This window comes from Babesia bovis, chromosome 3 (assembly GCF_000165395.2).
Source record: "Babesia bovis T2Bo chromosome 3, whole genome shotgun sequence".
NCBI classification, from domain to species: Eukaryota; Apicomplexa; class Aconoidasida; order Piroplasmida; family Babesiidae; genus Babesia; species Babesia bovis.
Window position 1 is genome coordinate 2,241,693 of NC_010575.1, and position 24,908 is coordinate 2,266,600.

The 24,908-nt window shown below is 38.3% G+C and overlaps 14 protein-coding genes across 14 annotated transcripts; 9 read left to right on the top strand and 5 right to left on the bottom strand.

The window, feature by feature from the left end:
* The first annotated feature begins 33 nt into the window (after nt 1-33).
* BBOV_III010430 (uncharacterized protein) lies at nt 34-1,366 on the top strand. The gene is made up of 6 exons (XM_001612115.2): nt 34-214; nt 252-408; nt 444-500; nt 536-856; nt 890-1,189; nt 1,224-1,366. Exons 1-6 carry the CDS (start codon nt 64-66, stop codon nt 1,315-1,317), a joined length of 1,080 nt encoding a protein of 359 aa, XP_001612165.2. The 5' UTR covers nt 34-63; the 3' UTR covers nt 1,318-1,366.
* Nucleotides 1,251-2,194, bottom strand: BBOV_III010440 (3'-5' exonuclease domain containing protein). The gene is made up of 3 exons (XM_051767780.1): nt 1,903-2,194; nt 1,678-1,868; nt 1,251-1,609 (listed from the first exon to the last, which is right to left on the bottom strand). The coding sequence occupies exons 1-3, from the start codon at nt 2,180-2,182 to the stop codon at nt 1,277-1,279; spliced, it is 804 nt and encodes a 267-aa protein (XP_051623545.1). The 5' UTR covers nt 2,183-2,194; the 3' UTR covers nt 1,251-1,276.
* Nucleotides 2,195-2,285: 91 nt separating this feature from the next.
* BBOV_III010450 (C2H2 type zinc-finger (2 copies) family protein) lies at nt 2,286-3,545 on the top strand. The gene has a single exon (XM_001612117.2). The coding sequence runs from the start codon at nt 2,296-2,298 to the stop codon at nt 3,457-3,459; it is 1,164 nt and encodes a 387-aa protein (XP_001612167.1). The 5' UTR covers nt 2,286-2,295; the 3' UTR covers nt 3,460-3,545.
* Nucleotides 3,546-3,558: 13 nt separating this feature from the next.
* Nucleotides 3,559-4,123, bottom strand: BBOV_III010455 (putative integral membrane protein). The gene is made up of 4 exons (XM_051767494.1): nt 4,046-4,123; nt 3,926-3,995; nt 3,802-3,891; nt 3,559-3,765 (listed from the first exon to the last, which is right to left on the bottom strand). The coding sequence occupies exons 1-4, from the start codon at nt 4,071-4,073 to the stop codon at nt 3,729-3,731; spliced, it is 225 nt and encodes a 74-aa protein (XP_051623689.1). The 5' UTR covers nt 4,074-4,123; the 3' UTR covers nt 3,559-3,728.
* A 328-nt stretch (nt 4,124-4,451) lies between these two features.
* On the top strand, nt 4,452-5,486 carry BBOV_III010460 (putative integral membrane protein). The gene has a single exon (XM_001612118.2). It carries the CDS (start codon nt 4,751-4,753, stop codon nt 5,273-5,275), a length of 525 nt encoding a protein of 174 aa, XP_001612168.1. The 5' UTR covers nt 4,452-4,750; the 3' UTR covers nt 5,276-5,486.
* A 1,195-nt stretch (nt 5,487-6,681) lies between these two features.
* Nucleotides 6,682-8,296, top strand: BBOV_III010470 (DnaJ C terminal domain family protein). The gene is made up of 5 exons (XM_051767781.1): nt 6,682-7,111; nt 7,146-7,234; nt 7,270-7,397; nt 7,434-7,481; nt 7,516-8,296. The coding sequence occupies exons 1-5, from the start codon at nt 6,726-6,728 to the stop codon at nt 8,254-8,256; spliced, it is 1,392 nt and encodes a 463-aa protein (XP_051623546.1). The 5' UTR covers nt 6,682-6,725; the 3' UTR covers nt 8,257-8,296.
* BBOV_III010480 (replication factor-a protein 1 (rpa1) family protein) lies at nt 8,295-10,767 on the top strand. Its single transcript, XM_001612120.2, has 10 exons — nt 8,295-8,482; nt 8,544-8,681; nt 8,719-8,815; nt 8,855-9,045; nt 9,083-9,368; nt 9,405-9,473; nt 9,509-9,754; nt 9,790-9,931; nt 9,968-10,080; nt 10,118-10,767. The coding sequence occupies exons 1-10, from the start codon at nt 8,325-8,327 to the stop codon at nt 10,730-10,732; spliced, it is 2,055 nt and encodes a 684-aa protein (XP_001612170.1). The 5' UTR covers nt 8,295-8,324; the 3' UTR covers nt 10,733-10,767.
* A 46-nt stretch (nt 10,768-10,813) lies between these two features.
* Nucleotides 10,814-11,627, top strand: BBOV_III010490 (putative ribosomal protein L24). The gene is made up of 5 exons (XM_001612121.2): nt 10,814-11,110; nt 11,145-11,254; nt 11,291-11,358; nt 11,393-11,469; nt 11,502-11,627. The coding sequence occupies exons 1-5, from the start codon at nt 10,832-10,834 to the stop codon at nt 11,622-11,624; spliced, it is 657 nt and encodes a 218-aa protein (XP_001612171.1). The 5' UTR covers nt 10,814-10,831; the 3' UTR covers nt 11,625-11,627.
* A 702-nt stretch (nt 11,628-12,329) lies between these two features.
* Nucleotides 12,330-13,344, top strand: BBOV_III010500 (putative ribosomal protein L10). Its single transcript, XM_001612122.2, has 2 exons — nt 12,330-12,416; nt 12,608-13,344. Exon 2 carries the CDS (start codon nt 12,640-12,642, stop codon nt 13,321-13,323), a length of 684 nt encoding a protein of 227 aa, XP_001612172.1. The 5' UTR covers nt 12,330-12,416; nt 12,608-12,639; the 3' UTR covers nt 13,324-13,344.
* Nucleotides 13,345-16,067: 2,723 nt separating this feature from the next.
* On the top strand, nt 16,068-16,896 carry BBOV_III010510 (nascent polypeptide-associated complex (NAC) domain family protein). The gene has a single exon (XM_001612123.2). It carries the CDS (start codon nt 16,385-16,387, stop codon nt 16,871-16,873), a length of 489 nt encoding a protein of 162 aa, XP_001612173.1. The 5' UTR covers nt 16,068-16,384; the 3' UTR covers nt 16,874-16,896.
* Nucleotides 16,897-17,169: 273 nt separating this feature from the next.
* BBOV_III010520 (putative ribosomal protein L21) lies at nt 17,170-17,954 on the top strand. The gene is made up of 2 exons (XM_001612124.1): nt 17,170-17,239; nt 17,404-17,954. The coding sequence occupies exon 2, from the start codon at nt 17,430-17,432 to the stop codon at nt 17,910-17,912; it is 483 nt and encodes a 160-aa protein (XP_001612174.1). The 5' UTR covers nt 17,170-17,239; nt 17,404-17,429; the 3' UTR covers nt 17,913-17,954.
* Nucleotides 17,955-18,147: 193 nt separating this feature from the next.
* On the bottom strand, nt 18,148-19,444 carry BBOV_III010530 (Protein arginine N-methyltransferase 1). Its single transcript, XM_051767764.1, has 5 exons — nt 19,220-19,444; nt 18,853-19,181; nt 18,740-18,817; nt 18,261-18,702; nt 18,148-18,226 (listed from the first exon to the last, which is right to left on the bottom strand). Exons 1-5 carry the CDS (start codon nt 19,428-19,430, stop codon nt 18,180-18,182), a joined length of 1,107 nt encoding a protein of 368 aa, XP_051623547.1. The 5' UTR covers nt 19,431-19,444; the 3' UTR covers nt 18,148-18,179.
* Nucleotides 19,445-19,925: 481 nt separating this feature from the next.
* On the bottom strand, nt 19,926-22,071 carry BBOV_III010540 (Zinc finger C-x8-C-x5-C-x3-H type domain containing protein). Its single transcript, XM_001612126.1, has one exon. It carries the CDS (start codon nt 21,821-21,823, stop codon nt 20,504-20,506), a length of 1,320 nt encoding a protein of 439 aa, XP_001612176.1. The 5' UTR covers nt 21,824-22,071; the 3' UTR covers nt 19,926-20,503.
* A 483-nt stretch (nt 22,072-22,554) lies between these two features.
* Nucleotides 22,555-24,717, bottom strand: BBOV_III010550 (Las1-like family protein). The gene is made up of 5 exons (XM_001612128.2): nt 24,402-24,717; nt 24,171-24,365; nt 23,813-24,110; nt 23,551-23,777; nt 22,555-23,517 (listed from the first exon to the last, which is right to left on the bottom strand). Exons 1-5 carry the CDS (start codon nt 24,638-24,640, stop codon nt 22,596-22,598), a joined length of 1,881 nt encoding a protein of 626 aa, XP_001612178.2. The 5' UTR covers nt 24,641-24,717; the 3' UTR covers nt 22,555-22,595.
* Between the last annotated feature and the right edge of the window lie 191 nt (nt 24,718-24,908).

A 24,908-nucleotide genomic window follows, 5' to 3' on the forward strand; every position in this document is an offset into this window, starting at 1 on the left:
ATATAGTTGAGCTATACCTAGACACCAGAATCACGTAGCTTTACACCTTTTTAAAAACAGTCAATGTGTAGGTTTTTTGCATCGGTATCCAGCAGAAATAAGCTTTATAACCCTAAATACCGTGCTAATCATGGGTTTTTTCATCCTAAAACCATTCCAAAATCTATACCGAATCTGAGTGATAAGCAAACGGGAGTAATAAAATCAAAACGAGGTACGAAGTTGTATAAAACGGTTTACCGCATCTGTAGATGTGGAAAACTACTCACATCATGTTACCAAGAGCCGTGATAAACCTGAAGATTTGGTGCAAACTGTGTCCATGCTACTTAGGGACAGACCAGGTGCTAGAATATGTGTCTATGCGTCAAGTAGTAATATCAGGCAGTGCCTGAACAGTACTGGGAGGTTGGTATATTGGATGCGTATCATCACGATTTCAGCTTGCAGAGGTTTCCTGATAGAAGGGCCGAACAGGCACTTATGCTCCGCAGGTTCAGGTAACTTGGATTGTGGATACAATATCTCATACCAGGAAACCGCAATTTGCTATACTAATGACGGATACCGATCGTGGTAAAATGCCGTCACCTGATGTCGTCGTTCACTATGATCTCCCTAGGAGTGTTGACGTATTGCACAAGCGGCATGGACATCAATGCTGCAATATATTTTTCTACTATAGCCATGAAAAGGTGTTACTTGCACATTTGCAAAATGCAATGAAGAATGTACTGCAAAAATGGGAAATGCCCTCAAGAACTGTTTTGGCAGATGCCTTTTTAAGCAACTTTGCCAATGCTGTCGATAGTATGCCAAAGCTCCCGGTTGATATACCTTTCAATAATGACTATCGGTAGGTTTGAACTATTTCTATTATACTCTACAGCACATTGGGAGCCATGCTTTACTTTGCATATCGTAAAAGTATCCACAATAAGAAGCACTACCTGTTATTAGACCCTGGGTTCCAAAGATTCAAGACCAGGCATGACGTAGAACAGTATTTGGCTGACTGCGGAATTACAAATTATAGTGGTATATCATTAACCAAAAAAGGTTTTGTGGTAGAAACTATGGAACTACTACACCATCCGATTATACATGGGTCATCTGGTATATCACCGGGGATCAGACGTATAAAACAAAGGGTGAATAAGGGGCTCATCAGATCGCATAAATATAGAGAGTAAGTGGATTGAACACAGCTGTATACCTTCCAGAATCGCATTCAATAAGCTATCAAGAGATCATGAACGTAAAATGATTAGGTTGTTCAAGTTCCAGAATCAACCTGGACATCACCCAACTCGTTAACCACGAGTTTTCGCAATGATTTCGGCTTCAATTTCAAAAACGCAGCTAATGTAACCCACGCATCTGTCGCAGCGTACTTAATCTGCTGTTGACTTAACTCAGCAGCCTCCCAATTGGAGCATTGCTGCTTCTTGCTTAGACGTAGTCCAAGAACACGTTGTACGACACTTTTCAAACTGCACGGCCGTAGCTGAAGCTCCTCGCAGACACTCTGAAGGTCAACGAAGCTACGACTGCGTACGCCAAAGTGTCGATACATTAATCGCATATCAGACGGTGCTCCATGTGATATCTGTGTAGTCATGAACACGTACACACTAGTATTAGAGAATGTAATACTGGAGTTTCAAGACTACTAACCTTAAGAATGTCGGGGTCTGATAGAATATGCGATACTGATGATGGCAAATGACCGATCTTGTACATAAGGTAGACCAAGCAGATGTCATTACTGGCAATCTGTATAACAGCCGGACGTGTTCTATCAAAACTCTGCCGATGTATAGATGCGTAGTAGTCAGGTACATACTCCAAATCAAAACCCACGCATTCTATAAGTTAATTATATTCCAACACTATACCTACTTGTGCTCAACAATGCTGCCGCAGAATCCTGGTAATGCTCAGCATTTTCGCTATCAATTAGCACAATTCTACCGCTAAATTGAGCTGGTTTTAGCTCAGTATTTGTATTTAAAGATATTATCGATTCGGTGCCATTGTTGCTACCAGTACCTATAGAAGAATATACACGCCGACAGAAACCGGCGGGTAAATCCCTCCCAGAGCACAAAGCTATGCGATAGCCCCTACAGCGCAGATTGCTCAGCAAACACAGCGCCAGTGTGAGCAATGTGTAAAACATATATTAACTGATGAGCTGCATCATCATAACCTGACGCGCACCATCCCCAGGGTAGGCCCAAATACCGTCGATATATCGTAAACAGTATCATTTATCCATGAAACTTACACACAATGTCACTGGCATCTAAGGAGTCACCGGGACTCTGCTTTTTCAAGAGTAGCAGGAAAATACAGCCCACCCAAAGTATAGAAAGCAATAAATGTATAACTTGCAGCGCAGTATTTGACGATATAACGGAACAAAAACAACATTTTAAATCAGAATGGCATTTGTATAATGTTAAACGTAAAGGAAGTGGCATATCAACGATTAGTGAAGATGAGTTCGTGAAACTAAAGGAAGGCCTTGCTCAAATTATGGCCCAAAAGAACACTGAAATTGAAACAAAGAATCGCAACAAACTTTCACGTAAATCAAGTGCTAAAAGTAATAAATCGGAATCTATCGATGGCACAAAGACCATAGGTGTCTCGCATAAACCTACATCGCAAACTGAACCAACCGGTGCAACATCGGTACCGTATGACCCAGTTATGTGCATATTTAGTGGTGAAAGATCGCAAACCATGGAGGATAATATCAAGGCCATGGGCAAAAACTACTCGTTTTTTATACCAGAGCGTGAGTACCTGGTCTCACCTGATGGTTTGTTGGGATACTTATACGATAAAATACACAACCAATACACTTGTATATACTGCCATAAACCATTTGGTAGCATATACGCAGTAAATCACCATATGGAACAGAAGCAGCACCGCAAGCTAAACGATGATGATCTTGATGAGGTGGCACAGTTTTACGATTTCACGAGATCATATGCAGAACTTATGATTAAAGGGGTGGATTATTATAAACATGATGGAACGGAGTCCACAGTTGATCGTGATGACAGTGAGTACACAGACGATGAGGATGACTGGGAAGATGTCATTACCCCCGAAACAGAGCAACATGATGCTATACAAACACTGTCGTCACTCGGTTTATATCGTGCACGGATTAGCCCTAGCGGTAATCTCACATTACCAAATGGCAGGGAGGCCATCCATAGGGATATATCATACGTCTACAAGCAGCACCTGATTGTTAGAAGTTCATATGGAATGGCTAAGGGACCAACTGGGTTCCAGTTCTTACCCACTGCACTAAAGAAACAAATTAAACAGGCAGATAAGCTGAAACGCACGAAATTGGATCATGGAACGCTCAAGGCGCAATACAAATCGTACAAGCTTTTTGTACCATGCAACCAAATTGCATATGCAACATGATTAAAAGAACCACCCGTATAATATGTAGAAACATAATAATCAGTCATCATTTAAACTGTGTTTGTAGAAATATAGCAGCATCACTGTATAATGGTTCGCAAAGGCGAACGAAACAATCATCGATTCAATCTTGCGATCGTTGTGGCCATTTGCATGCGTTGTTTCAACTTCGTGCCTGGTATGAAACCTTGATATTGTAAAGCAATGGCCAATAGTACTTATATGAAAGTAATGGATTCGACTCTCCAGTGGAAACTTGCACAATCAACTTAATGAGATCGACTGTTCATTCTCATCTCCCAGTTACTAAGCAATAATTAGATATACCATTAATATAATCACCTGTAGAACGGATCTAGCGAGAACGTGTTCGGAGTTATAAACAGTACATCCGCCATTAACATAGTCGACAGCATGACGACCAGCAAGATCCTATCGATATAATAATCAACCAATTGTAACTCACCAAAAACGGTTCCATGGGAAGTCTGCAGCGAAGACGAATACCATAAACAGGGATATGAACGACAACAGCGCTGCACATTTTGTAAAAACAGATTATAAATAATATATTTTAAAAACATACTTTTAGAACGCCAAGAAATTGCCGCCATGATGATTAATTAGTGATATAACAAGAAGCTATAATGTAATCACTTGGGGTTAGAAGCAGCGGTAAAAATGTGCAACGCGGCGTGGAAATTTAAAATCACGACATCAGGGCATTAAATAACAGATTATAACATTGTTAAAACATAATTACAATTGATCTAAAACAATAATGTGTGATGAAGTGATTGCGATATGTCTACATTTATGTTAGATATGTTTTTACCATGCGATTCAACACTCGAATTGAGGTAGTATTGTTTTGATAACTAATAGCATAATTCAATACCATAGGTTGATAAGAACGATCTATATATTTTGCCAGGGTATGGCGCATATGGGTGCCAGCATCAGCTCACACTCGTACGCAAATGTTCTCGTTTAAATCTATATTCGGAATCTATTGTAACTTGATGTGATCCACTCTATATCCTACCGTTTTGCTATTTTGGATCCTATATTGTTGTCTTGCTGTGTGTTGCCATCTGAGTACTAAGTAGGTGTGTAATTATAGATCATAGATTATTGATTTAATCTATCGCTATTGTTTTATAAGTATACTAATTCTATAAACATCTAGGAGTTCTATGTTAGATTAAACTGGAATATCCTTTTAATTATAACATTTAATTTTCGACTGCATTTTGTCTATTATATCATTTTCTACCAAAATTCATTAAACATGGCAAATGTTCAATCTCACCAACCTATTGTAATTGATGCTAGAAGTGAAATGCAGAGGCGTGAGGATGAAAGACATAGAATTGATAACAACGGCGAACAACCTCTTCATCCTAGATGGAGACTAGAGAGGATCTTTTTGTATATTCTACTATCCGTTCTAACAATCGGTATTATTATAATCACGGTTGTCTTGTGTTGCGGTGGAAATTCCAGAACTGTTCATGAGTGGGTAATAAGAGATGATAAAATCGAAGGGGGCAATCATAAAACCACGTTGACCCGTGAGCAAATCGAACAGCTGGTTAATGGTTCCGTAAGTGTGGTGAACGGTAGGCTACAAGGTCCCAATGGTCCAATTGATATTCCAGGACTTGGTAACCTTACGGGTAGTGTAGATGATTTCTTTAACAAATTGCCGAAGCCAGATGTTACAAGGCCGGATTATCATGAGCAGCAAATACGTGAGGCTGAAAGGGAAGTAAGGGATCGCCTTACTGGGTCACCATCGGGAATATCAATCTAATCGCAAATTATTTTTTAAAGTATAATACAACGGGCTGTTTGATAACAAGGAACAGTCTATAGGGAAAGGCGTTATATCGAAAATGTGTTCAACAGGAAATAAATCTACATAGTTACAATGTCACGTGAGTCATATTTTGTTTAGGACTTCTACAACAGTTAATGCTTCCAATGTAGTATCATTGATAGCACCTTAATCTTATGTACACCAATGACTTCAGCTATTATAATTCAATAATTGTATTGTTTGATATCAATGTTGTGCTGTTACCTTGTACTTTATGTAGCGTAATATTTATTTAATCTGTGCTCTATTTAATGAATGTTGATGTTCATTATCTAAACCAGATTTATGTGAATTCATGTCTACAGTTATTTTCTATGGTCTACTATAATGGATTGTATTCAGGACTTCCAGATGTTGACTGTAATATATGGTATAAAGATACTGTAAAAGTCCTCACGTGGCGCTTTTAATTTATCCATTGTATAACTTTCATTCTGTTTTGAAGCAACTCATTGCAATAATATTGAGCTACCATGCTATATCTATATAGAACAGTGATCTTTTACATGAATACAATTGTCGGCAAGATGCATAACATCTGGATTTTGTCAAACAATGTGAACATTGTAATATAAATGTGCAGTTGTAATTGTTCACCGTCGGTTTGATTATTTGAAACTTTATTTACAAATCGCAAAGATCAGTATCTAACCTATTGTTGGAAAACGTAACAACATGGCACCCAAGAGACCAAATTCAAATCGCTCGAAGAAAGATGCTAATAGAAAACGAAACTATCAGGCATTGAAAGCTAAATCACAACCTAAATCTAGTATACCAAAAAGCAAATCAAGAAAACAAGACTCCAAAAAGGATGTTAAACCAACCTCTAGTGCAAAAAGAAGGGATGTTAAACCAACCACTAGTACAAAGAAAAAGGACAACATCGTTAAAGCAACAGGCAAAAGCAGAGTTAAAACCATATTGATCATAGCCATTATAGTAATTGTGACAATTTTAAGTTTATTTTTGGTATATTTATTAACTTATTATACGAGGAGAGAAGACTTCAACATCACATACACGCCATATCCCCCAAATATGCTATACCCTAGTAGGAAATTAAAATGATATATACATTTATATGCTTTAATATTTATGTGAGCTATGTGAAATAGAAGGTTCAACCAAATCAAAATGTATATATAAGCACACATATAGTTCAAAGGAATATAATATATTTGCATGTGTAAATGATTTTCGCCATTAAGGTACCGTAAAAGGGATTGTACATGTATATTATACCAATTTGAATAGAAGAAGGTCGCGGGAATAGGAATGTAGTGATGTGATTTGTCTATAGTGCTCTCGCTACACCGAAAACACAGCGCTTCATAACCACTCCTATTCTCCACAAAAAATGTAGAATAACACACCTATAAAAATGGTGTTAACATATCCTGCTAGGATGTTTTTATCATGTTATATATCATCGCAAAAACGGCTCTGTTACCGTACCCTGCTTATTACAGTATCGCCATGCAACAATACACCCAGTAATCGGAATTTTTGCACAGGTTATTATCCTAAAGAACATCGTAATATTTCAAGGCATAGTGGTTGTATAAAGAATGATTCCAATCGTTGCCATATTAGGCAACTACATACCTCCAGAACTAGAAAGAATAAGGATCCGTATTCGGTACTTGGAGTTAGCAGAAATGCTACTAATGATGAGATTAAAAGAAAATTCAGGGAATTGGCAAAGAAATATCACCCAGACTTAAATCCGTCACCAGATGCAAAACAGAAGATGGCTGAAATATCGAGGTTGGTTAAGTAATTTGTATTTCAACATTTATAGCGCATATGAGCTTTTGTCTGACCCAAAGAAAAGACAGGTTTATGATCAAACTGGTATGAACGCTGGTGATGGCGGATATGATCCAACAGGTAATTGGTTTTGCTTGTCTATATAACATTTGCAGCTGGTTTTAGCGGTTTTGGTGACTCTTCATTTATGTTCACCGATTTTGCTGAAATGTTCTCGAGAATGGCAGGGGGACATGGAAATAACAACCCATTTACGGGTACCTCTCGTGGTGATGACATACAGGTTGGTTGCGGTGTATCCATTTAAAAACTAACTCAGACTGAAATTACTATATCATTTATGGAAGCTGTGAAGGGTTGCTCCAAGGTAGGTATCATTTTTTGTAGATATATTATTATAGAATATTAATATACCAGCAAGGGTGGCATGCGGTGACTGCAAAGGGCTAGGGAGACAACCAGGAACTAATATCGAGGTGTGCAAAGTTTGTAATGGAACTGGAGTTCAACGTATGGAAAGAGGGCCTATAATAATAGGAGTCCCATGTAGAAGTTGTAGCGGTACAGGACAGGTAATTGCACATCCATGCCGTGCTTGCGGCGGATCCGGTGATAGAGCTCAGACTAAATCGGTTAATATAAACATACCAGCTGGAGTACGACAGGGTATGCAAATGAGAGTGCCAAATCAGGGACACGTTGGCGTAAGGGGTGGGAAGAGTGGACACCTATTTGTTAACATCAATATACAACCGCACCAAATTTTCAAGTGGATTGATGATGATATACACGTTCACATACCAATATCGCTCAAGCAGTGTCTACTAGGTGGTAACGTTGTAGTACCGACTTTAGATGGACATACCGAACTGACTCTCACGCCTAACAGTCAACCGTTCTTCATTAAAACGTTGATAAACAAAGGACCACCCAAAATTGACAGCCGTAACAATGGAAATTTGATCGTACATCTGGAACTCAAGTTACCCGATCAACTTACACCAAAACAAAGGGAACTTGTGGAAGAATTCGACAAAGAAAGTTCTTCATGCACCAAAGGACAAAAAGGTGTAAACAACCAATCTAATGGAACTGACAGTAACCGATGGTGGAAATGTGTCGTAGGCTCCAATAAACACTAAACATAAATATGTAACACATTTGGCGAGTCAACGACACCATAGAAGTTACATTTAAATAATGTTTTAAAATGTCACTTCCTCGTATATTAACTCCAGATTTCTTTACACAGCTTACTGATTCAATACAGAAGGCTGGTGGAGCTGTACCGAAAGAACAGCATGAATCTCCTTCCTCTGTAAAGGTGCTGTGTATACAGCAGTCTCCAGTAGGAGAAAATAGGCATCTGTAGGTTCATAGGATAGATATTCTACAATATATATACATACTGCTATTAATTTTAACCCAGAATTGAAGTGCTGGATGGTTCTGTACCGGTGAAATACAAACACACATGCCTCGCAATTATTCCTACAACGGCCGACGGAGATAGCCAACTGGTAGGAAGAATCATTAGTTTTACAAAGTACAATGTCATCCCAACGAGGTATGCTTGCTTTTGTGCTTTATATATGTTTTTATAGGTCTCGTTATCTTATCTTACTCACCAATATTGCGATCCTTCCTGGAGATTACAGGCATTTAACATCTTATTTGGGCACAAACCTAGTATACCATCCTGTAGGTTAATCTTCCAATTCCATTATTACTGAATTGTAGAGTCTAACGGTAAAGCAACAGAATGCGGAACCAGTGTCTAAGCCGGTTGAACAAGCCGGCGGTTTTCAGACATCAAGTCATGTTACAAAGCAACCCATGGCCCAAAGTGGAAACACTACGTTAAGTAGTATGCCTTCAAGTAATACCATTAACACTTCTACATCGTATGCACAGAGTCATCACGCTCCGACGTTAGTTTGGACGTATGCCTATATACTAATTATGCAGTTCATTTTCGCATGATAGCAGTACAAATCACGGTCCTATAAGGAATACAGATGATCAACTTATGCTAAAGAAGCCGCAAAGCGCCCCTTATGCTACAAACACCTCTAAACCCGTAGTGAAAGTGGGAGACGGGAATAATTCAGGATATATATCGATTGCAGACCTCACTATTTACACTCCAAAGTGGAGTATTCGTGCAAGAGTGTTAAACAAAACACATATAAAGAAGTTCAATAATCAATGGGGAGAAGGACAACTGTTTTCTGTGGATCTATGCGACAATAGTGTAGGTTATGAATATTAACTGCTTGAAACTTTGCAGGGTGATATACGTGCAACGTTGTTTGGCGAAGCTGTCACCAAGTGGTACAATTTTATAGAAGAGGGACAGGTATCTTCCTAAGCTTGCCTTATATAAATACCCAGGTTTATAGCATTAGTGGTGGCCAGCTGAGACCAGCAAATAAAAAGTTCAACAGTCTCAGTCACGCTTGTGAAATGTCACTCGATGAGAATTCACAGATATTGCTGGATAGAGATGATCAGTCGATACCACTGATTCGTTGCAATTTCGTACCCATTAAGCAAGTTGAACGCTTGTCTTCAGGTGATATAATTGACGTTATCGGTGTCGTTGCACGATTCAATGATATAAAATCATATCAAAGCAAGGTATGAAAATGCTTTTTGGAAAACACATGTAACAGAGTACTGGTACTACTTCTGATAAGAGAGAAATATTGTTATGTGACAGCAGTGGATCTAGCGTATGGGTTACGCTTTGGAATAAGAAGGTCCAACAATTTCTTACTAGCGAACTCGAAACTCATCCTATCATAGCAATGAAAGGTTAGTATAATGAATCATTTGCTAAAGCCGCGACAGGTGTGAGAGTCAATGAGTGGCAAGGTAAGAAGTTGGACACCATAGGCACAACCCATATTACAATTAATCCCGCTGTTCCGGAAGTTGCAAAACTAAAAAATTGGTGGGCAACAGTAGGTGATATGTAAGATTGTTTCATCCGTTTTACAGGAAGGATCACAAATGCAGTTTGATGCGGGAAGATCATCGATTGACAATAATATTGAAGATATTATATCCATAGGCGCACTTACACAAGCTGCAAACCAGGCTTATCAATTCAAAGCATTGGGTGATAGCGGTATCACATTCACTGCCCGTGGCATGGTGGAAGTTATTAGGGAAAATACATTTTCGTGGCCTGCTTGTATTGAATGCCAAAGGAAAATGGTAAACGAATTAGGTCAATGGGTATGTTCAAGATGCAAGTGCACACGACAGCCGAGACACACTTATATACTTTCAATGAAAATATCGGATGACACGGGACATCTATGGGCTACTGCATCAAGTATCGTTGGTGACGAAATAATGAACGGAATACCAGCTGCTGAAGTGTTAGCGTTAGCTGGGAATAATGATATAAATGTAGATGGAAAAAATTTCATGAATATATTCGAAGAAGCACGACTAACGGAGTATATCTTCAAAATAAAGGTTTACACCGAAACGTACATGGATGAACCCAGAATCAAATATCGCGTCACTAAAGCTATAAAATTGAGAAGATGTTTAGACACAGTCATCAAATGTCTAATAAAAGAAATTGATGGAATGATGTTGTGATCCACGGTGTGTAAAAGGACAAGTTAAATTATCGTGTTAATCAGTATAATATATATTCATTCGTTATTAACATAATGATGTAATATTGTATATTCTTAAATGGCAAAGTTGCTAAAAGCGCAGTTTCAGGCTGCGCGTATGTCGAAAAATAGACATATACCAGATCGCACTTATTTCCTCCATTTTTCAAAGTATAACTCTATACCGAAACCACTACAAGAACGTCGTCAACCAAGGCGTGTTAACCTTGCAGAATGTCTAAATATTCAAACTGGAGATCTAGTAGAGGTATTACACGGCCAGGATGAAAGGAAGCAAGGGGTGGTCCTCAAAGTATTCCATCGAAAAAATCAAGTTATTGTGGAGAATTGCAATATGGTATGTGATGATTTACTAGTTGATATTATAACAGAGGAAAACATACTGGAATCCGAAATGGGACAAAGAAAATCAGCCCACATTACTTACACAAGAAATGCCAATCCATATCTCCAATGTAGCTTTAGTTGACCCGGTTGTAAAGTAGGTATCATATTGCAATTTAATATTTTCTAATAGGAAACCAACCATCGTCAAAAGAAGGTACATGATGAACGGAGAATGCGTACGAATATGTAAATTATCAGGTAACTGATATATATTTCATATGATAATGTAAAGGCTGCGCGTTACCAAAACCGGTGGAAGTGGTTAAGGGATTGTATAAACCTCCTCCTAAAAGAACAGTACCAATTAAGGTAAGCCATATGTAAACCTTTACAACCTTCAGGACGATTACGCACATAAAGATTATGATAATTTCAATATGCTAGTCAACATCGCACGAAAAATTAAGGATAAGACCATCGAATCTTTGATAGCGGATCGTGAATATAATACGAAAAATACTTAATTATAAAGGTCATGATAAACAGCGTTAACTCCTATCTTATTATAATTTCACACATAAGGCGATTAAATACAGCTACATATCAAATTACAATGGTAATTAATCGACGAATTCAGACATTGGAAAAACGGAATTATTATACCAAAAGTTTACGTTATTAAGTATATATCGTCAAATTATTCCACTAGCAAAAGGCAGATTATATTATTTTATTTAATCTTCTTTGCGGTGGAGTTTATTTTAGGGTAGTAGTACCAGGCAAAACGAGTTCGTAACTCGCGTGTTGCAAGTATATCGTATTGCCGTTCTTAATCACCCAAAATGACACTAATGGACAAACAATATGAAAGTATATATATATATATATAATCAAAATATGTAAGGAACATACAACTGGGAAACACATAACCAAACAATTTGACCAACCCAATTAGGTTTAGAATTATTCATATGAAATATGGCAACTAAATAGATTATAAAAAGCACATATTGTTATTTATAATCTATGAAGTATTGATAAAAGGTTGGAATAATGTTTTATCTTGATAAATAACTGAATTGCGCGTCAATATATTACTACCGCGATTCAAAAACTTATAATCAAGTTAAATATAATAACATGAAACATTTTTGTTATAAATATAATTGAAAAACCTATGGAAATAGAAATGAAAATCTAAGTGATAGCCATCTGTGCCACAATGTAAGTCTGCCCCATTCATCGTCAAAACGATTCTAGCGGAGACCAGCTTATAGAATCATAGTTTTTATACATTATAACCATTACGTTTATAGGTAAGTGTCTTATTGCCGTGTTATGGACTCGCTTTTATGCTTCTTTTATTTGGAAATTGCTTTTTCCCCACTCTAATATATTCATATGGCTTATTTACGTATTTTTAAACGCCTATATTCGTTTAAGTAGTATTTTACATATTTTTGTATTGTCGTTGTTATATTGTATACGACGTTTAATGAATGTGCAGTTGTATAGGAGCAACAACGTCTTTAGTACAATATGGGACGAAGACCGGCAAGGTGTTATCGCTATTGCAAGAACAAACCATACCCAAAATCCAGGTTTTGCAGAGGTGTACCAGATGCAAAAATCAGGATTTATGATATGGGATTGAAGGGAGCCGATGTTGATGACTTCCCTTATGCTGTCCATCTGGTTTCGGGTGAATATGAACAGATATCATCGGAAGCACTCGAAGCTGCCCGTATCTGTGCTAACAAATTCATGGTAAAATCAGGTGGAAAAGAATCTTTCCACATCAGGATTCGGGTACATCCTTTCCACGTGCTGCGTATTAACAAAATGCTTTCGTGTGCTGGTGCCGATAGATTGCAAACTGGTATGAGACGTGCTTTTGGCAAACCAAATGGTGTTGTCGCTAGGGTAGACATTGGTCAAATTCTGATCTCCGTAAGGACAAGGGAAGCTCTCGTGCCAAAAGCTGTTGAGGCTTTGCGTAGGGCAAAGTACAAATTCCCAGGTAGACAAAAGATATTCATCTCTAACAACTGGGGATTTACCAATTTCACGAGGGAAGATTACTTGAAATATCAATCCGAAGGTCGTCTTGAGAATAAGGGTGTTCATGTTAAGTGGATATCATCACATGGCCCACTTACTAAAGTTTTCCCACAGTTAGAAAATGTGCACGTTCCTTTGGACAAGGAAATCGTATCTCCTTAGACACTTGTTAATTTTGTCTAATAGCGTTGCCATGCTTTGAGCATGTTTTATAAAATTACGCAGGGTGTCATGAATTGATGTATTATGTATCACTTTAAACATATATAGTATGCGTGTTACACTACAATGTAGAATACACCAGTCGAATCAATTATTACATTTCACTGTCATAAAAATGTATTTTCCTGAATATGACACCCATCATCTCATTCTATCACTTAAATCCCTTCACTATTATATGATTATTGTGATCCGTTTCTTACATGTGTTTTAATTCATATACGTTAATGTGTCATCTCAGTGGGAAACATTGTATGATCTATTAAACTCAAGTAGAAAAGATTTTTTAAATAATAGTTTATTAATATTAATGTTAACATAGTATGCAGTTCAATTGTGGTCAATATAAACAACACTGTGTTCCGACAAACAGCAATAGAAATTGTAGTGTCAAAAGTGTCATTGGCTGTCGTTGTTAATTATCTAGTTTTATGTCGTCCTCAAGATCAATCGATCATGTACATAGCTCTGAAAGTGTTAAAATGCATGATCTGGCACTTTAGTTCAACATAATGAAAGTAATCCCACCGTTTTTTTAACCCACATAGACGACACATGTTGGTGGTCGACGATAATAATAGACAAAATCATAATGTCATAATCAAAAGTGTTGTTCACTAGTCAAGGATCCACGTAATCATCTATTTAATGCATGTATACAATGCCTAAAATTTGCCAACGATCGACTGTCGCAAAAAATATATATTGAACCATCAACCCACACAGTTAACTGGGCCACTCAAAAGGCAAATGACATTGGAAAACAGCAAATATATAATCTATCGACGGGTCTCTTTTGTAGTATTTTACGATGTTTCTTTGAACTGGTACTTCAAGTGTTATGTAGTATTCATATGTTCCCAACATTGATTCCGGAATTAGTAGAATATATTCTTTCAAAGCATTATTTACTGAATTGTTCTCTGGATTCTTATGGTGACTAAAATTCATTCAATTTGGAAATTTTATCCAATATCCGTTAAATATAGGTGATGTATTTACTGGTTCCTTATTGTGATAGGGCCTTCCAACATCTTGCATATGTATTGAAATGTTAGAGAGATCTCTCATATCTATATAAAGAGAACAACATGTACAACTGCCAATTTCAGCAACATTTTCATCACCACATGACATTACCTTCATGGGCTCCTTGACAGTCAATAATCCTTACAGTTAATGTTTTGAATATTTTCCCCTTTCTGATAACTGCGTTTCATTTATCACTGTCATTCATTTCCTTGTATTTCCAGTTACTATACTACATCAATTCATCAACAATCTGGAGATAATAATGTAGTTCAACAGGCAGCACTATAAAAATATCAACCTTACTGCCTAGTCCACAATGTTCCTAAAATAAATAGTAATTCTTGATTTGCGTTCCAGATTGGTTGATGAAAGTCAATAAGTAGTGATTGGCTGATAATGAATGGTAAACAATTTCCCGTGAAGTATGAAAAGATGTACTACACTATATTTCAATGCAATAAAACTGCCCACAGCAGCTCCGCTGAAACTCAGTCAACTTTATTCACCATTGATCACGTAGATGAACGTTCAAAGATCTGGTACAAGTGCTCCCAAGAATTTTTGTGATTGGTTTCCGTTTACCCAATACCATTTGTGGAATCATCAGGAGGGTGCCCTATAGCGAAGGAAGTATATTCGACTATAGACATATATAACTTGTACCAGTAATAATGCCTAGTGACACATTTATATAAGTAGAATCTAACCACAATCATGCCGCCTCATATATTTCATAACTAACACTGAGATGACAGAGTAGGAAACGATCACAGAGAAAGGGCAATAAAGAAAACAAAATTTCTATTACCTTCCATCAAGCATACATTATCATACTATATGAACTAGTTCATCACATTGTGCCCATTAACTCATATCGGCTGCTGACAAAATGTAAGCTATCGACTGGTTTCCATATTACCAGAGGGATTTTATTATACGGCAAAATTCGGCACAACCCTAATATGCTATCCGACATCATACCATGAGTCGCAATTAAAAATCATAGGGAATTCAACTATAACGTTTCAGCATCTATTATAACGACATAATATGATAGTATCAATAAAACAAAAGCCGAATATACAGTACATTATAATTGTCTAATCAATAACACGACCAAACAAAAGAAACTACGATGAGGATTGTCTAATGGTCGAATTTGAACAACAAGTCCGAGGTAACTTTGTACTACAAAGTGTGAAAATCATTATAAACAAAACAAAAGTCGAAATCAAATGGATGAATCTTTGATAAAAATAACTTAATAAGGATATAAGTCTAACTGGCTTGTTGTAGTTCATTATGCAATATAAGGGATTTTTTTTAGTATGACAAAATGACAGATAAAAAATAGTAAAACAACAGTGAATATGCTTATTTACTAAAGTTTATAAGTGGTGATAGAGCGTTAATATTGTCTTCTAATATGGTATACAAGGAAATGTATGTCGTACATATAACATCAACTTGTCTGCATTGACAGAGATATATATATTAAAAATAAGATTACTTAGTACAATAGAAACAGCTTTAGATAATAAACCGTAACATCATTCGTCCAATTATGGTCATTGATATGCTTTATGTTTGGACGCTGTTCGACGCCCCATCATACGCAAGTCACCTGGCTGATTAAGCATAAATGGACCATTGCACATACCGATATTAATCGGCTAACAAGGATTCTCTCACGAATTGTTGTGGGATCACGCCTATAGGTAGTGGGACTTAGGAATCAAGCTGGTTCTTTTTGCAAATTGTGCTACACAGTCCACCAGTACGAACAACGGTGGAATCCAATGTCTACAAAATTTGTAAATTGAGCGGACTGTGAAAAACAAGCTCATCACAACAATTGGCAGTTAGGTTGTAATTTTTGAGACATCTTTCTACGTTACACCTGCAACGGGGGTACCTTTTATAGGAGCAACATTGTACAAGACATCATCATATAGATCTGACTTTCAGGATGACTGTCGCTGTAGCGGATGATGTAACGCCTGATATGTTGGCTGCTCGTGAGCGGCTACGTGCTCGTATGGGTGTATCTGGTACCCAAACTGGTGGCAAAGGCACTGCCAGAAGGAAGATGAAAAAGACCAGTAAGCTGGTTGGTGATGACAAGCGTTTACAATTTGGACTACGATCAATAGGCGCTGCTAACATTCCGGGCATCGAAGAGGTTCAGATGATAAAGAATGACGGTCACGTACTGATCTTTAGCAACCCCAAGGTACAGGCAGCACCAAATGCTAACACATACGTTATTTCTGGCGTCGAAGAAGAGCGCGAAATATCGTTGCCTGACATACTTCAGCAACTTTCTGCTGCCGGCATTAATCTTCCTCAAGCTGGAAACCACGCCGACCAGGAAGGAGACATTCCGCAACTAGTCGAGGGATTCGATAGTGTAGCCCAAAAAGGTGAGGAAGAGGCCAAAATTGTCGAGGCCGACTGACAATGTCGATGTAATGGTTTTCGATATATAACTTAGTTGTATGTGTGAGAAGCAGATAGATTTAGAGGTGTAATGGACGCTGCACGTGATTGGTAGCATAGTCTTGCACATATTTACACCAATAAGATATCATACGTTACAACCAAAAATAAACATGGATATATCACTATAACGTCATTAAAATATACATTTAGCGTATATCGGTAGTCGACCCTGGTATCATGGGGGAGGTTAGCACGGCTCCCCATGCGGCGTCAATACAATGGTAAACGAAAGGTTTGGCATTCTGAAAATTGGATATATTTGTTTCTTCATATAATATAAATACAACCGGCTGTAAAAGTACGAGTTAAAACCGAAGACAAGGTAAGAACGCTGCTCTTGTAGGGTGGGATGAGAACTTAATTTCCTCAATACACCTTATACATTACCAGTTTTATTTGTATCAGCCGTGTTTAACATGGTACACCATATATAATTATATAGTCGAATTTAGGCGAAGATTTATGCCATTGTTCATCGTTTTTTAGGCCCCATCTATTAATTGGATATAATAATGCCGCACTCCTACGGTAAACGCGCTCGTACTAGAGACAAGTTCTCGAAGGCTTTCCGCCGCAATGGAATGCCTTCAGTTGGACGCTATTTGCAGCAGTATCGCGTTGGGGAGTACGTCGATATCCTTTGTGACCCTTCTGTCCACAAGGGTATGCCTTACTCTTACTACCACGGTAAAACTGGCATGGTCTACAACATTACCCCGAGATCATTAGGTGTCATCATTAAGAAGGTTGTCCGTGGCAAGCAGCTTTTGAAGCGCATTCACGTGCACATTGAACACGTTCGTAAGAGTCGTTGCCGTGAAGACTTTTTGAAGCGTGTCGCTCTTAACGATGAACTTAAACGCAAGGCAAAGTTGGAAAACAAGAAGATTCAGGTCAAGAGGCAACCCGCTCCTGTTGCTCCTGGTTACCTTGTAAAGGCTACACCAGAATCCATCATCGCTATGGACCCTGTTCCATTTGTCGAAAAATACTAGTTGTTTTTATTTAACTCTGTTTAATTATGGTAACTAGTATTTTGTTTTTATGTTGCCACGTTTAGATGTACTACGGGTTAATAAGGATGAGTTATATTTAAATGTTACGATGTATAGATATCATCATGCTACATTCATAGAAGACATTTACCTCCTGATACACCATTACAAAACCAATGTTACTTTGGCTAACGCAACCAACATGTTAACACCGCATGGCTATGTACTGTGAAATTAGGGTATGATATTAAAATTTTGTCAACAAAACTATCGAATGCGATAAAAATGTGTATTTTGAATACTATGATTTACCCCTGAAACGTAAGATTAGTTTCTTAATAAGCTTACCTTTGTGGTGATAGAGCAACTTAACATCAATATCTCGAGGGTTGTTGGCGTTACGCCTTACAGCAATCATACCCTGTATTTTATCGCCAACATCAACAGTCAAATCATCAGGTAAGTAAAATACTGTTTGTTTCCAATGGGTGTACTTATCTTTGGGGCTTGTGCTTAATGTTAGTGGTTTGTGACAAGCAGAAAAGGTTACATCAAACCAAAAACAAAAAGCGTGGACATAATCTCTGCGTTGTACTACAAGCATGTACTCCGTTGCGAAATCTAAATCTGATATCCTACAAGTATTCAAGTCCAGGTCTAGAATACAACATTCGGTGGTATTCTGGGACTTGGGATCTACCACATCCACTAAGGGTTCTTCTAGAAGGTGGCTCCTCATTAATGAAAAATCAAAGCCATATAAATCACGCCATGTATCCAACTTATCACACTATAAATGATGCTATAAACATGAGATGCAAACTAACTTTATATTCGGCATCCTCTATGGCACCAACATATAGCCGCGCTCTGTCAGGAAATAACAAACCTCCTGGTTTTAACCACTGTACAAGTACTAAACATAAAATACAATACCCACCTTATCACGACAAAACAGAAGCGATTGGAGCATATTTTCATATAGTAGGAAATATCCCATCCATTCACTGACAATAATATCAACCTCCGGCACTGGAAGATCTATATCTTCGCATTTTCCATGTATAAAGGTTACTTTTTTGTTCGCACCGTTTCGTTGAATTAGTTTTTTTGCAAGGTGTATTATGTTACTACATTCTATGGCGTAGACATGTTTGGCACCAGCCGCTACGCAAAACAACGAAAGAATACCAGTTCCACAGCCTAAATCCAGTACAACTTTATTCTCGAATAAATGGCGGTTTTGGGTTATTGCTTTATGATATGTGCCTAATGTATAATTTTAATTCTGCCGTGGATACACACACCTGTACGTACTGCATCCTTTAGCATTTCTTCGTGAATTCCTATATATCCATAGGAGTGAAAATAGCTATCCTGAGCACCGGAAGGTTCGGCATCGTTTATAGAAGATTCCAAGGACTCAGCATTGCTACCGAAGTCAGCCCAGTCATTAGAAAATGAACTTATTTGGTTTGCTGAGTAAAACCCATAACTACCTGCATTGTGTGTAACCATAATGAATATATTATAATAAATATGTACATCTTCTTCTCACCCCAGTATTGTAATAAAAGGCACTAATACGAATAATAATGGCATAATATCATGCCTATGTTTACACTATTATAACAATTAAGCAACGTTCGAAGCGTATAGATGTAACGACTATACAAGGGTCCACTTATAGAGCAAAGTGGTAACGTATGTCTTAATGTACATTTGAATTTGTACTATACAATCCGGGATACGTTTCGTTAATCGAATAAACAATTAACTTCACTACATGTCTAGTGGCGTAGACACATAGAAGATGTTTGTATTGTAGATGTGTCATTACCATTCTCATTCTTTTCCACGTCATAGCATTCATGAAGTCTACCGACACTTAAGGCATACCAGATTTGAATCTTTGCTAGCTAGTGTAGATGGCCCACTTATATCCAATAATAAAGATATAATGACGTAAATTCTACCTGGTATACATATCAGTGACTTCAACATAAGCTTGATGTAATCATCCTTGAGCATATATTGCCTTCATAGACGTGCATAACTACAAGTTTGCAAACCGAAGACACATAATCACTGCAAAGCAATATCTACCAAGCTGTTTAACTGGTGAATTAATAGAATCCTGAAAGCGTAAGACTGCTTGAGAGAGCCGTGAAAGGGACATTAGAGTCATCATGAGGTGTGAAAGAATGTCCAACGGCCAAGAAAATTACCTTAAGGAGTGCCAACAATTTGTCAATGGACAAAAATGCACAAACGACGGTAATGCTTCGGAAGCGTAATAACAACCATCACTCCGAACACAATTAGTAATTATCCCATACAGGGCAGTTCTGTATCCCACAGCATACGTGCAACAATAGTCATTATCACAGTTTGAACAAGTATGACTCAACGCTCGATGCAGAGGAACCGTGTTGATCCCACAGGCAATCAACACTTATCGGCGGAGCCAGTATAATTTAACAGATAACAATGCAATCTTCTGTACACAACCAATACATGGTCATTAACGGCATGTATCAGATAAAATGAACCATGCAATCATAGCCACTCGGATGTGTATACTAGATCCATTATTTCGAACTCCGCCGGCCATGGTTTCTGCGGCGTCTGGCATGCCTATGACTTGATTCAGCTTTTGGCTTCGAGTTGGTCGTCAATTCTTTTGAAGAGGCTTCTTTAGTGGCCTCAAGTGATGACATTTTGGCCTTCACAGGTTGGTTACTGGAGTTTGCGCCAACACGATTGTTAGCGATATCGTCGCGCAGTATCGTGTTCAAGAGTTTGTTCTTAATAACGTTGAGTGGAACGTTCTTCGGCTGTAATTCTTCCTCGCCGTGAGCATGACGACAATCAATTCCGATACGGCATGTACCGTTTTTCCAATGATGGCAAAGTGTAGTCTTCCATACACCAACCGTCCCTTTCAACTCTTTCTTACCATGAGCAAAGTTGCAATCAATGTTTTGGCAAATGCCACGTTGCCAGTACTTGCACAATGACGTTCTTCTGAATTCGTTTGCAGCATTCAACTTAGCACTGCTAAGTATTGAAAACTCAACCTGCTTCATCGTCTTTTTATCATTTCCTCCATGATCTGGAGTTTGGCCATTGATAATGGTATACATTTGCTCCCTTGGATGAGGGACCATGCTACCGTTTGGCATATACTTGTAATCAATGCTACCGAACCCTGTTTGCATATTACGCAGAGTCGCATCAACAGATGGTGACAGATATTCATATCCGTCCTGAATACCAGAGAGCGTGGATACACTCGTGGAAAGCCCTCGTGTCATTTCATCCCATTCGTGATTTTCAGATGAATATACCGTACGCTGACCAACCGATTTTTCGCAATCCGACGTAGTTCTCTCATAGCAGTTTGCTGCCTCGGTGAACGGAGTTAAATCATTATTAATTGGCTTAGGATAATAACCAGGAACTTGATTGTGCATGCCGTTATATACAGTAGTAGGCGCGTGACCTTGTTGAAATCTGCATATTGGTGATCTCATGTGTTGGTACGGAGCACCACTGATGGGAACACTTCGCACTGGTAGCGGAATGTAGAAAGGGGAGACATCTGGGTGTGGAAGGGTTGAACTTGGAAATTTGAGTTCACTCAGCCTATTTGTTACATGCTCAGTTGCTATATCCACTGAAGCATCCTCTATGCTTTGCCGCATCGAAGGAATAGAACTGCCATCATTACAATCGGATCCATATCTAGAAGAAAGCGATCCTGGAATTGACAAGTCGTCTAAAAGCTCAGTTAGAGTTGCAGGTAAGTCAATTGGCGTAGAATCGCTGTCACAATTGTAGTATTCATCAACAGTGCAGGTTCTAGCATCCGCCATTGTACTGCTTGAAGCCATTTGTCTATATAACATCGAAAAATCGCAACCGCAATGGCGTTGTATCCACAAACACCACGCTTTGCGAAGAAAAACAACTAAAACAACAGCCTGATGGCCTCAGTGTTGTATTCTTTAACAAGATATGATGTTCAATAATTGGCCGCATACATCCAGAGGCCCTCAATATCTAAGATTTTTGTAGCAAATGACCCTCCGATAAGCACAAGTAGTATATGTTCCACACTCTCGAGTTACCAAGTTAATTTGAACACACCTCGAAGTCTAGATAACACACACAACAAGGCGTTTCGGCCGCTGAATGACCCAACATGAGATATATGTCAGACAATATTGCAATGCAGGAATGCAATTTGTCCCAAAGTCTATGTTTTGAAAAGGTCTCTAATCATATATTCTATGGTAGAGATGCTGAGTCTTTGTATGCCGTTTATTATCCTAACACGAGCAACGGCCTGTGGTTGTGCACAACATACCGCGTTACTTAACCGCAATAAAATGATTACAAGTCGATCGATGCAATTTTTTCTTGCCGAATCACTCCAATTTTATATATGTGTTCACCCAAATGTAGACTCTGAATCCATAAAGGCTTTCAAAAGTTGATCCTACAATAATGGATGTCTTATTTCTTCGTGTTTTGTCTATTCTTGCGGGGGTGAAAAACCACGATTACATGAACGTCTTTTCTATGTGCACGCAATGTTATATTCGCTGTCTGTCACCAACTATCAAGTAGCAATTGCAACTTATGAATAAAGAAAATTCAATATTATAAAGAGTAGACTTAGGAAAACCGTTGGCGGTAGGAAAGGGGGTTCAATGCCGCCCCAAGGCCCGCAACGAGTTTCAAAAATTGCCTTATGGGTTGTAAGGTTGCATCGGAATTGTCTAATCCGTATACAACTTGCTGACCACTTTTTTTGGTCCATAGACCATCTGATTTATTAGTTCCACGTAATAAACTGCGTAGCGTATCTATTATTCTTGAGTGATATACTTTTGACGCTTCGAGTCTCTTGACGGTAAATTGTATTCTCCAGCGATGGGCATCCCAATATGTACCCGGGGAGAGCATCATGTCTATATTTGCATATTTATCTTGGTATTTACTGGATATCACATCTAGACGCTTCTGTATCTCTATATCGTCCAATTTGACGAACTGGTAATCTTTTAGTGTACCTAGAGCATGATCTTGCGATAGCCATTCATATAGACTTAGGGCATGTGATAGTGGGTCATCCTCCCACGATAGCATTTTTAGTGACTTAATCATGTTTCTAGACTTATTATTCAATGATAATTGAACGATAACGTTGGGCAGCAGAGCTCGAAATCCACTTGATAATCGAACGAGTGCATTCCCCGAAGCTATGTATAGTCTTCGAGCCTCTTTTGTATCGGCGCAAATTAAGACTTGTACTGGCACAGGTAACTCATGGCAATGATATTTATTGTCTACGTGGTTTGCACAACGCAGCAAATCTATCATCCACGAGTTTATACGGCCTCGGTGTGACAATGAGCATTTGGATTTCGGCACTTCAATTGCCAAGGTATTACGTATGAACTCGGCAGGTGGAGACAACAGGAACTCGTCATATTCCGAAATCCTGACTCCATACAATGTCCACCTGTTGTTATCGTTCTCATCAGCCAACACATCAGATAATCCAAACACAACGCAGAGCATTGTGGCACATAATCTGTATTATATCGTCACAAACGTTGTAACTCACTCTATAACGAAGTTATACGGCATCTGACTAACAATGTCCAAAAACAAAAGCGTGAACACGGTATCCAGCGATGAATCGAAGTGGGCAAACACGAACTCAACAAACACCGAAATAAAGAAGTTGCTATGAACGCAACCCTCAACCAATTTCCGTGCGATCATAGATACACGTGGCACAAGCTTCAATATCACAGCATTTCCATATTGTTTCTGGTCAGTAGACATCGTCTGAATATACATATATCCATTGTTTTAGTACCTACTTGTGACAATAGTGTATATCTTCTGTTTATCGATAACCTCAACAAGTTTCGTAATAAACGCAATGCTCGATTACTGACTTTCACAGCAGATTTAAAATACGGATTACCAGAATGTAGCAATTTCCCGGCAGTACAACCACTATTAGGGAATTTATTCCACAGTAAAATTGGGTCAACAGCACTTCGATCTAGCTTTGTTAGCACTGTGCTATACGACCATATTAACAGTGACTCCAACTGTAGCATATTGTAGTCAACATTGTTCAACTTGAACATTATGCTTTTGTACTGGGCTGACCTGAAAGATTCTATGACCCCAATAAACGAAACAAAATTCAAATCGTTTAATGCCACTTACCAATATCTTTTATACAAGTAATTAATAGCATCCAGCACTGCCACCCGTAGGGTATGTAAATCAGGTATCTCACGATGGGAGCATTCGTGTCTAACCTGGATGATATACTCAGGTAAATCGCACTGTTTAGCTAAGAAGAGCATACTACGTGCATATTCCCCATCTTGCTCGTGGTCAAGCACCAAATTGACGGCTCTGAAAATCATTAACATCACGGATTGTTAAACCAACCTTATAACCGCCATGGCATACAGACTACACAGCTCGGAATCAGACCTTGACCTTTGGCTATCCGCAATAAGGGCACATAAAAGCGACTCCGTCGCTGTTACAGCTGCTGGAACCTTTCCACGAAGTCTCCATAATGCGATTTTTCTTGCGATAAATGGATATTCCTCCGGATCACTTAACCTAGTATAGACCTGGGTAAACTCATCGTAGGAATACCATCCTGTGGTTTCAAGTATCATTGCGAATACATGTAGGTAATCTACATAGGATCATAACATTGTTAACGTAGTCCTCCATTTATATAGATTGACTTTAAACAATAGAGAGACGTGTGTGGACATGAACACACATCATAGAGTAGATATTCTATAAGATTCTTGTACACATGTGCTTCACATTAAGTAATACTACTATAACAACTACTTTACATCACTATATATTATACATAACGCCATAAAAAACCCAACTCAACATTTATCGCGACACATAGACATACCGTTGTGCCAT

Bases quoted from the DNA above. Each gene is read 5' to 3' on its own strand.
- BBOV_III010430 (XM_001612115.2), top strand. From the start codon at position 64: ATGTGTAGGTTTTTTGCATCGGTATCCAGCAGAAATAAGCTTTATAAC. The intron at 409-443 runs GTTGGTATATTG...TCACGATTTCAG, and splicing joins TGCCTGAACAGTACTGGGAG to CTTGCAGAGGTTTCCTGATA. The intron at 501-535 runs GTAACTTGGATT...ATCTCATACCAG, and splicing joins CTTATGCTCCGCAGGTTCAG to GAAACCGCAATTTGCTATAC.
- BBOV_III010440 (XM_051767780.1), bottom strand. From the start codon at position 2,182: ATGTTTTACACATTGCTCACACTGGCGCTGTGTTTGCTGAGCAATCTG. The intron at 1,869-1,902 runs GTAGGTATAGTG...ATTAACTTATAG, and splicing joins GGCAGCATTGTTGAGCACAA to AATGCGTGGGTTTTGATTTG. The intron at 1,610-1,677 runs GTTAGTAGTCTT...ATGACTACACAG, and splicing joins CAGACCCCGACATTCTTAAG to ATATCACATGGAGCACCGTC.
- BBOV_III010450 (XM_001612117.2), top strand. From the start codon at position 2,296: ATGTCACTGGCATCTAAGGAGTCACCGGGACTCTGCTTTTTCAAGAGT.
- BBOV_III010455 (XM_051767494.1), bottom strand. From the start codon at position 4,073: ATGGCGGCAATTTCTTGGCGTTCTAAAA. The intron at 3,996-4,045 runs GTATGTTTTTAA...CAAAATGTGCAG, and splicing joins AATTTCTTGGCGTTCTAAAA to CGCTGTTGTCGTTCATATCC. The intron at 3,892-3,925 runs GTGAGTTACAAT...TTATATCGATAG, and splicing joins TTCCCATGGAACCGTTTTTG to GATCTTGCTGGTCGTCATGC.
- BBOV_III010460 (XM_001612118.2), top strand. From the start codon at position 4,751: ATGGCAAATGTTCAATCTCACCAACCTATTGTAATTGATGCTAGAAGT.
- BBOV_III010470 (XM_051767781.1), top strand. From the start codon at position 6,726: ATGGTGTTAACATATCCTGCTAGGATGTTTTTATCATGTTATATATCA. The intron at 7,235-7,269 runs GTAATTGGTTTT...TAACATTTGCAG, and splicing joins TGGCGGATATGATCCAACAG to CTGGTTTTAGCGGTTTTGGT. The intron at 7,482-7,515 runs GTAGGTATCATT...ATATTATTATAG, and splicing joins CTGTGAAGGGTTGCTCCAAG to AATATTAATATACCAGCAAG.
- BBOV_III010480 (XM_001612120.2), top strand. From the start codon at position 8,325: ATGTCACTTCCTCGTATATTAACTCCAGATTTCTTTACACAGCTTACT. The intron at 9,369-9,404 runs GTAGGTTATGAA...GAAACTTTGCAG, and splicing joins TGGATCTATGCGACAATAGT to GGTGATATACGTGCAACGTT. The intron at 10,081-10,117 runs GTAGGTGATATG...TCCGTTTTACAG, and splicing joins TAAAAAATTGGTGGGCAACA to GAAGGATCACAAATGCAGTT.
- BBOV_III010490 (XM_001612121.2), top strand. From the start codon at position 10,832: ATGGCAAAGTTGCTAAAAGCGCAGTTTCAGGCTGCGCGTATGTCGAAA. The intron at 11,255-11,290 runs GTAGGTATCATA...ATTTTCTAATAG, and splicing joins TTAGTTGACCCGGTTGTAAA to GAAACCAACCATCGTCAAAA. The intron at 11,470-11,501 runs GTAAGCCATATG...TACAACCTTCAG, and splicing joins AAAGAACAGTACCAATTAAG to GACGATTACGCACATAAAGA.
- BBOV_III010500 (XM_001612122.2), top strand. From the start codon at position 12,640: ATGGGACGAAGACCGGCAAGGTGTTATCGCTATTGCAAGAACAAACCA.
- BBOV_III010510 (XM_001612123.2), top strand. From the start codon at position 16,385: ATGACTGTCGCTGTAGCGGATGATGTAACGCCTGATATGTTGGCTGCT.
- BBOV_III010520 (XM_001612124.1), top strand. From the start codon at position 17,430: ATGCCGCACTCCTACGGTAAACGCGCTCGTACTAGAGACAAGTTCTCG.
- BBOV_III010530 (XM_051767764.1), bottom strand. From the start codon at position 19,430: ATGGTTACACACAATGCAGGTAGTTATGGGTTTTACTCAGCAAACCAA. The intron at 18,818-18,852 runs GTGGGTATTGTA...GTACTTGTACAG, and splicing joins TTCTGTTTTGTCGTGATAAG to TGGTTAAAACCAGGAGGTTT. The intron at 18,703-18,739 runs GTTAGTTTGCAT...CATCATTTATAG, and splicing joins TAGAGGATGCCGAATATAAA to TGTGATAAGTTGGATACATG.
- BBOV_III010540 (XM_001612126.1), bottom strand. From the start codon at position 21,823: ATGTTATATAGACAAATGGCTTCAAGCAGTACAATGGCGGATGCTAGA.
- BBOV_III010550 (XM_001612128.2), bottom strand. From the start codon at position 24,640: ATGATACTTGAAACCACAGGATGGTATTCCTACGATGAGTTTACCCAG. The intron at 24,111-24,170 runs GTAAGTGGCATT...AGAATCTTTCAG, and splicing joins TACTTGTATAAAAGATATTG to GTCAGCCCAGTACAAAAGCA. The intron at 23,778-23,812 runs GTAGGTACTAAA...ATGTATATTCAG, and splicing joins GATATACACTATTGTCACAA to ACGATGTCTACTGACCAGAA.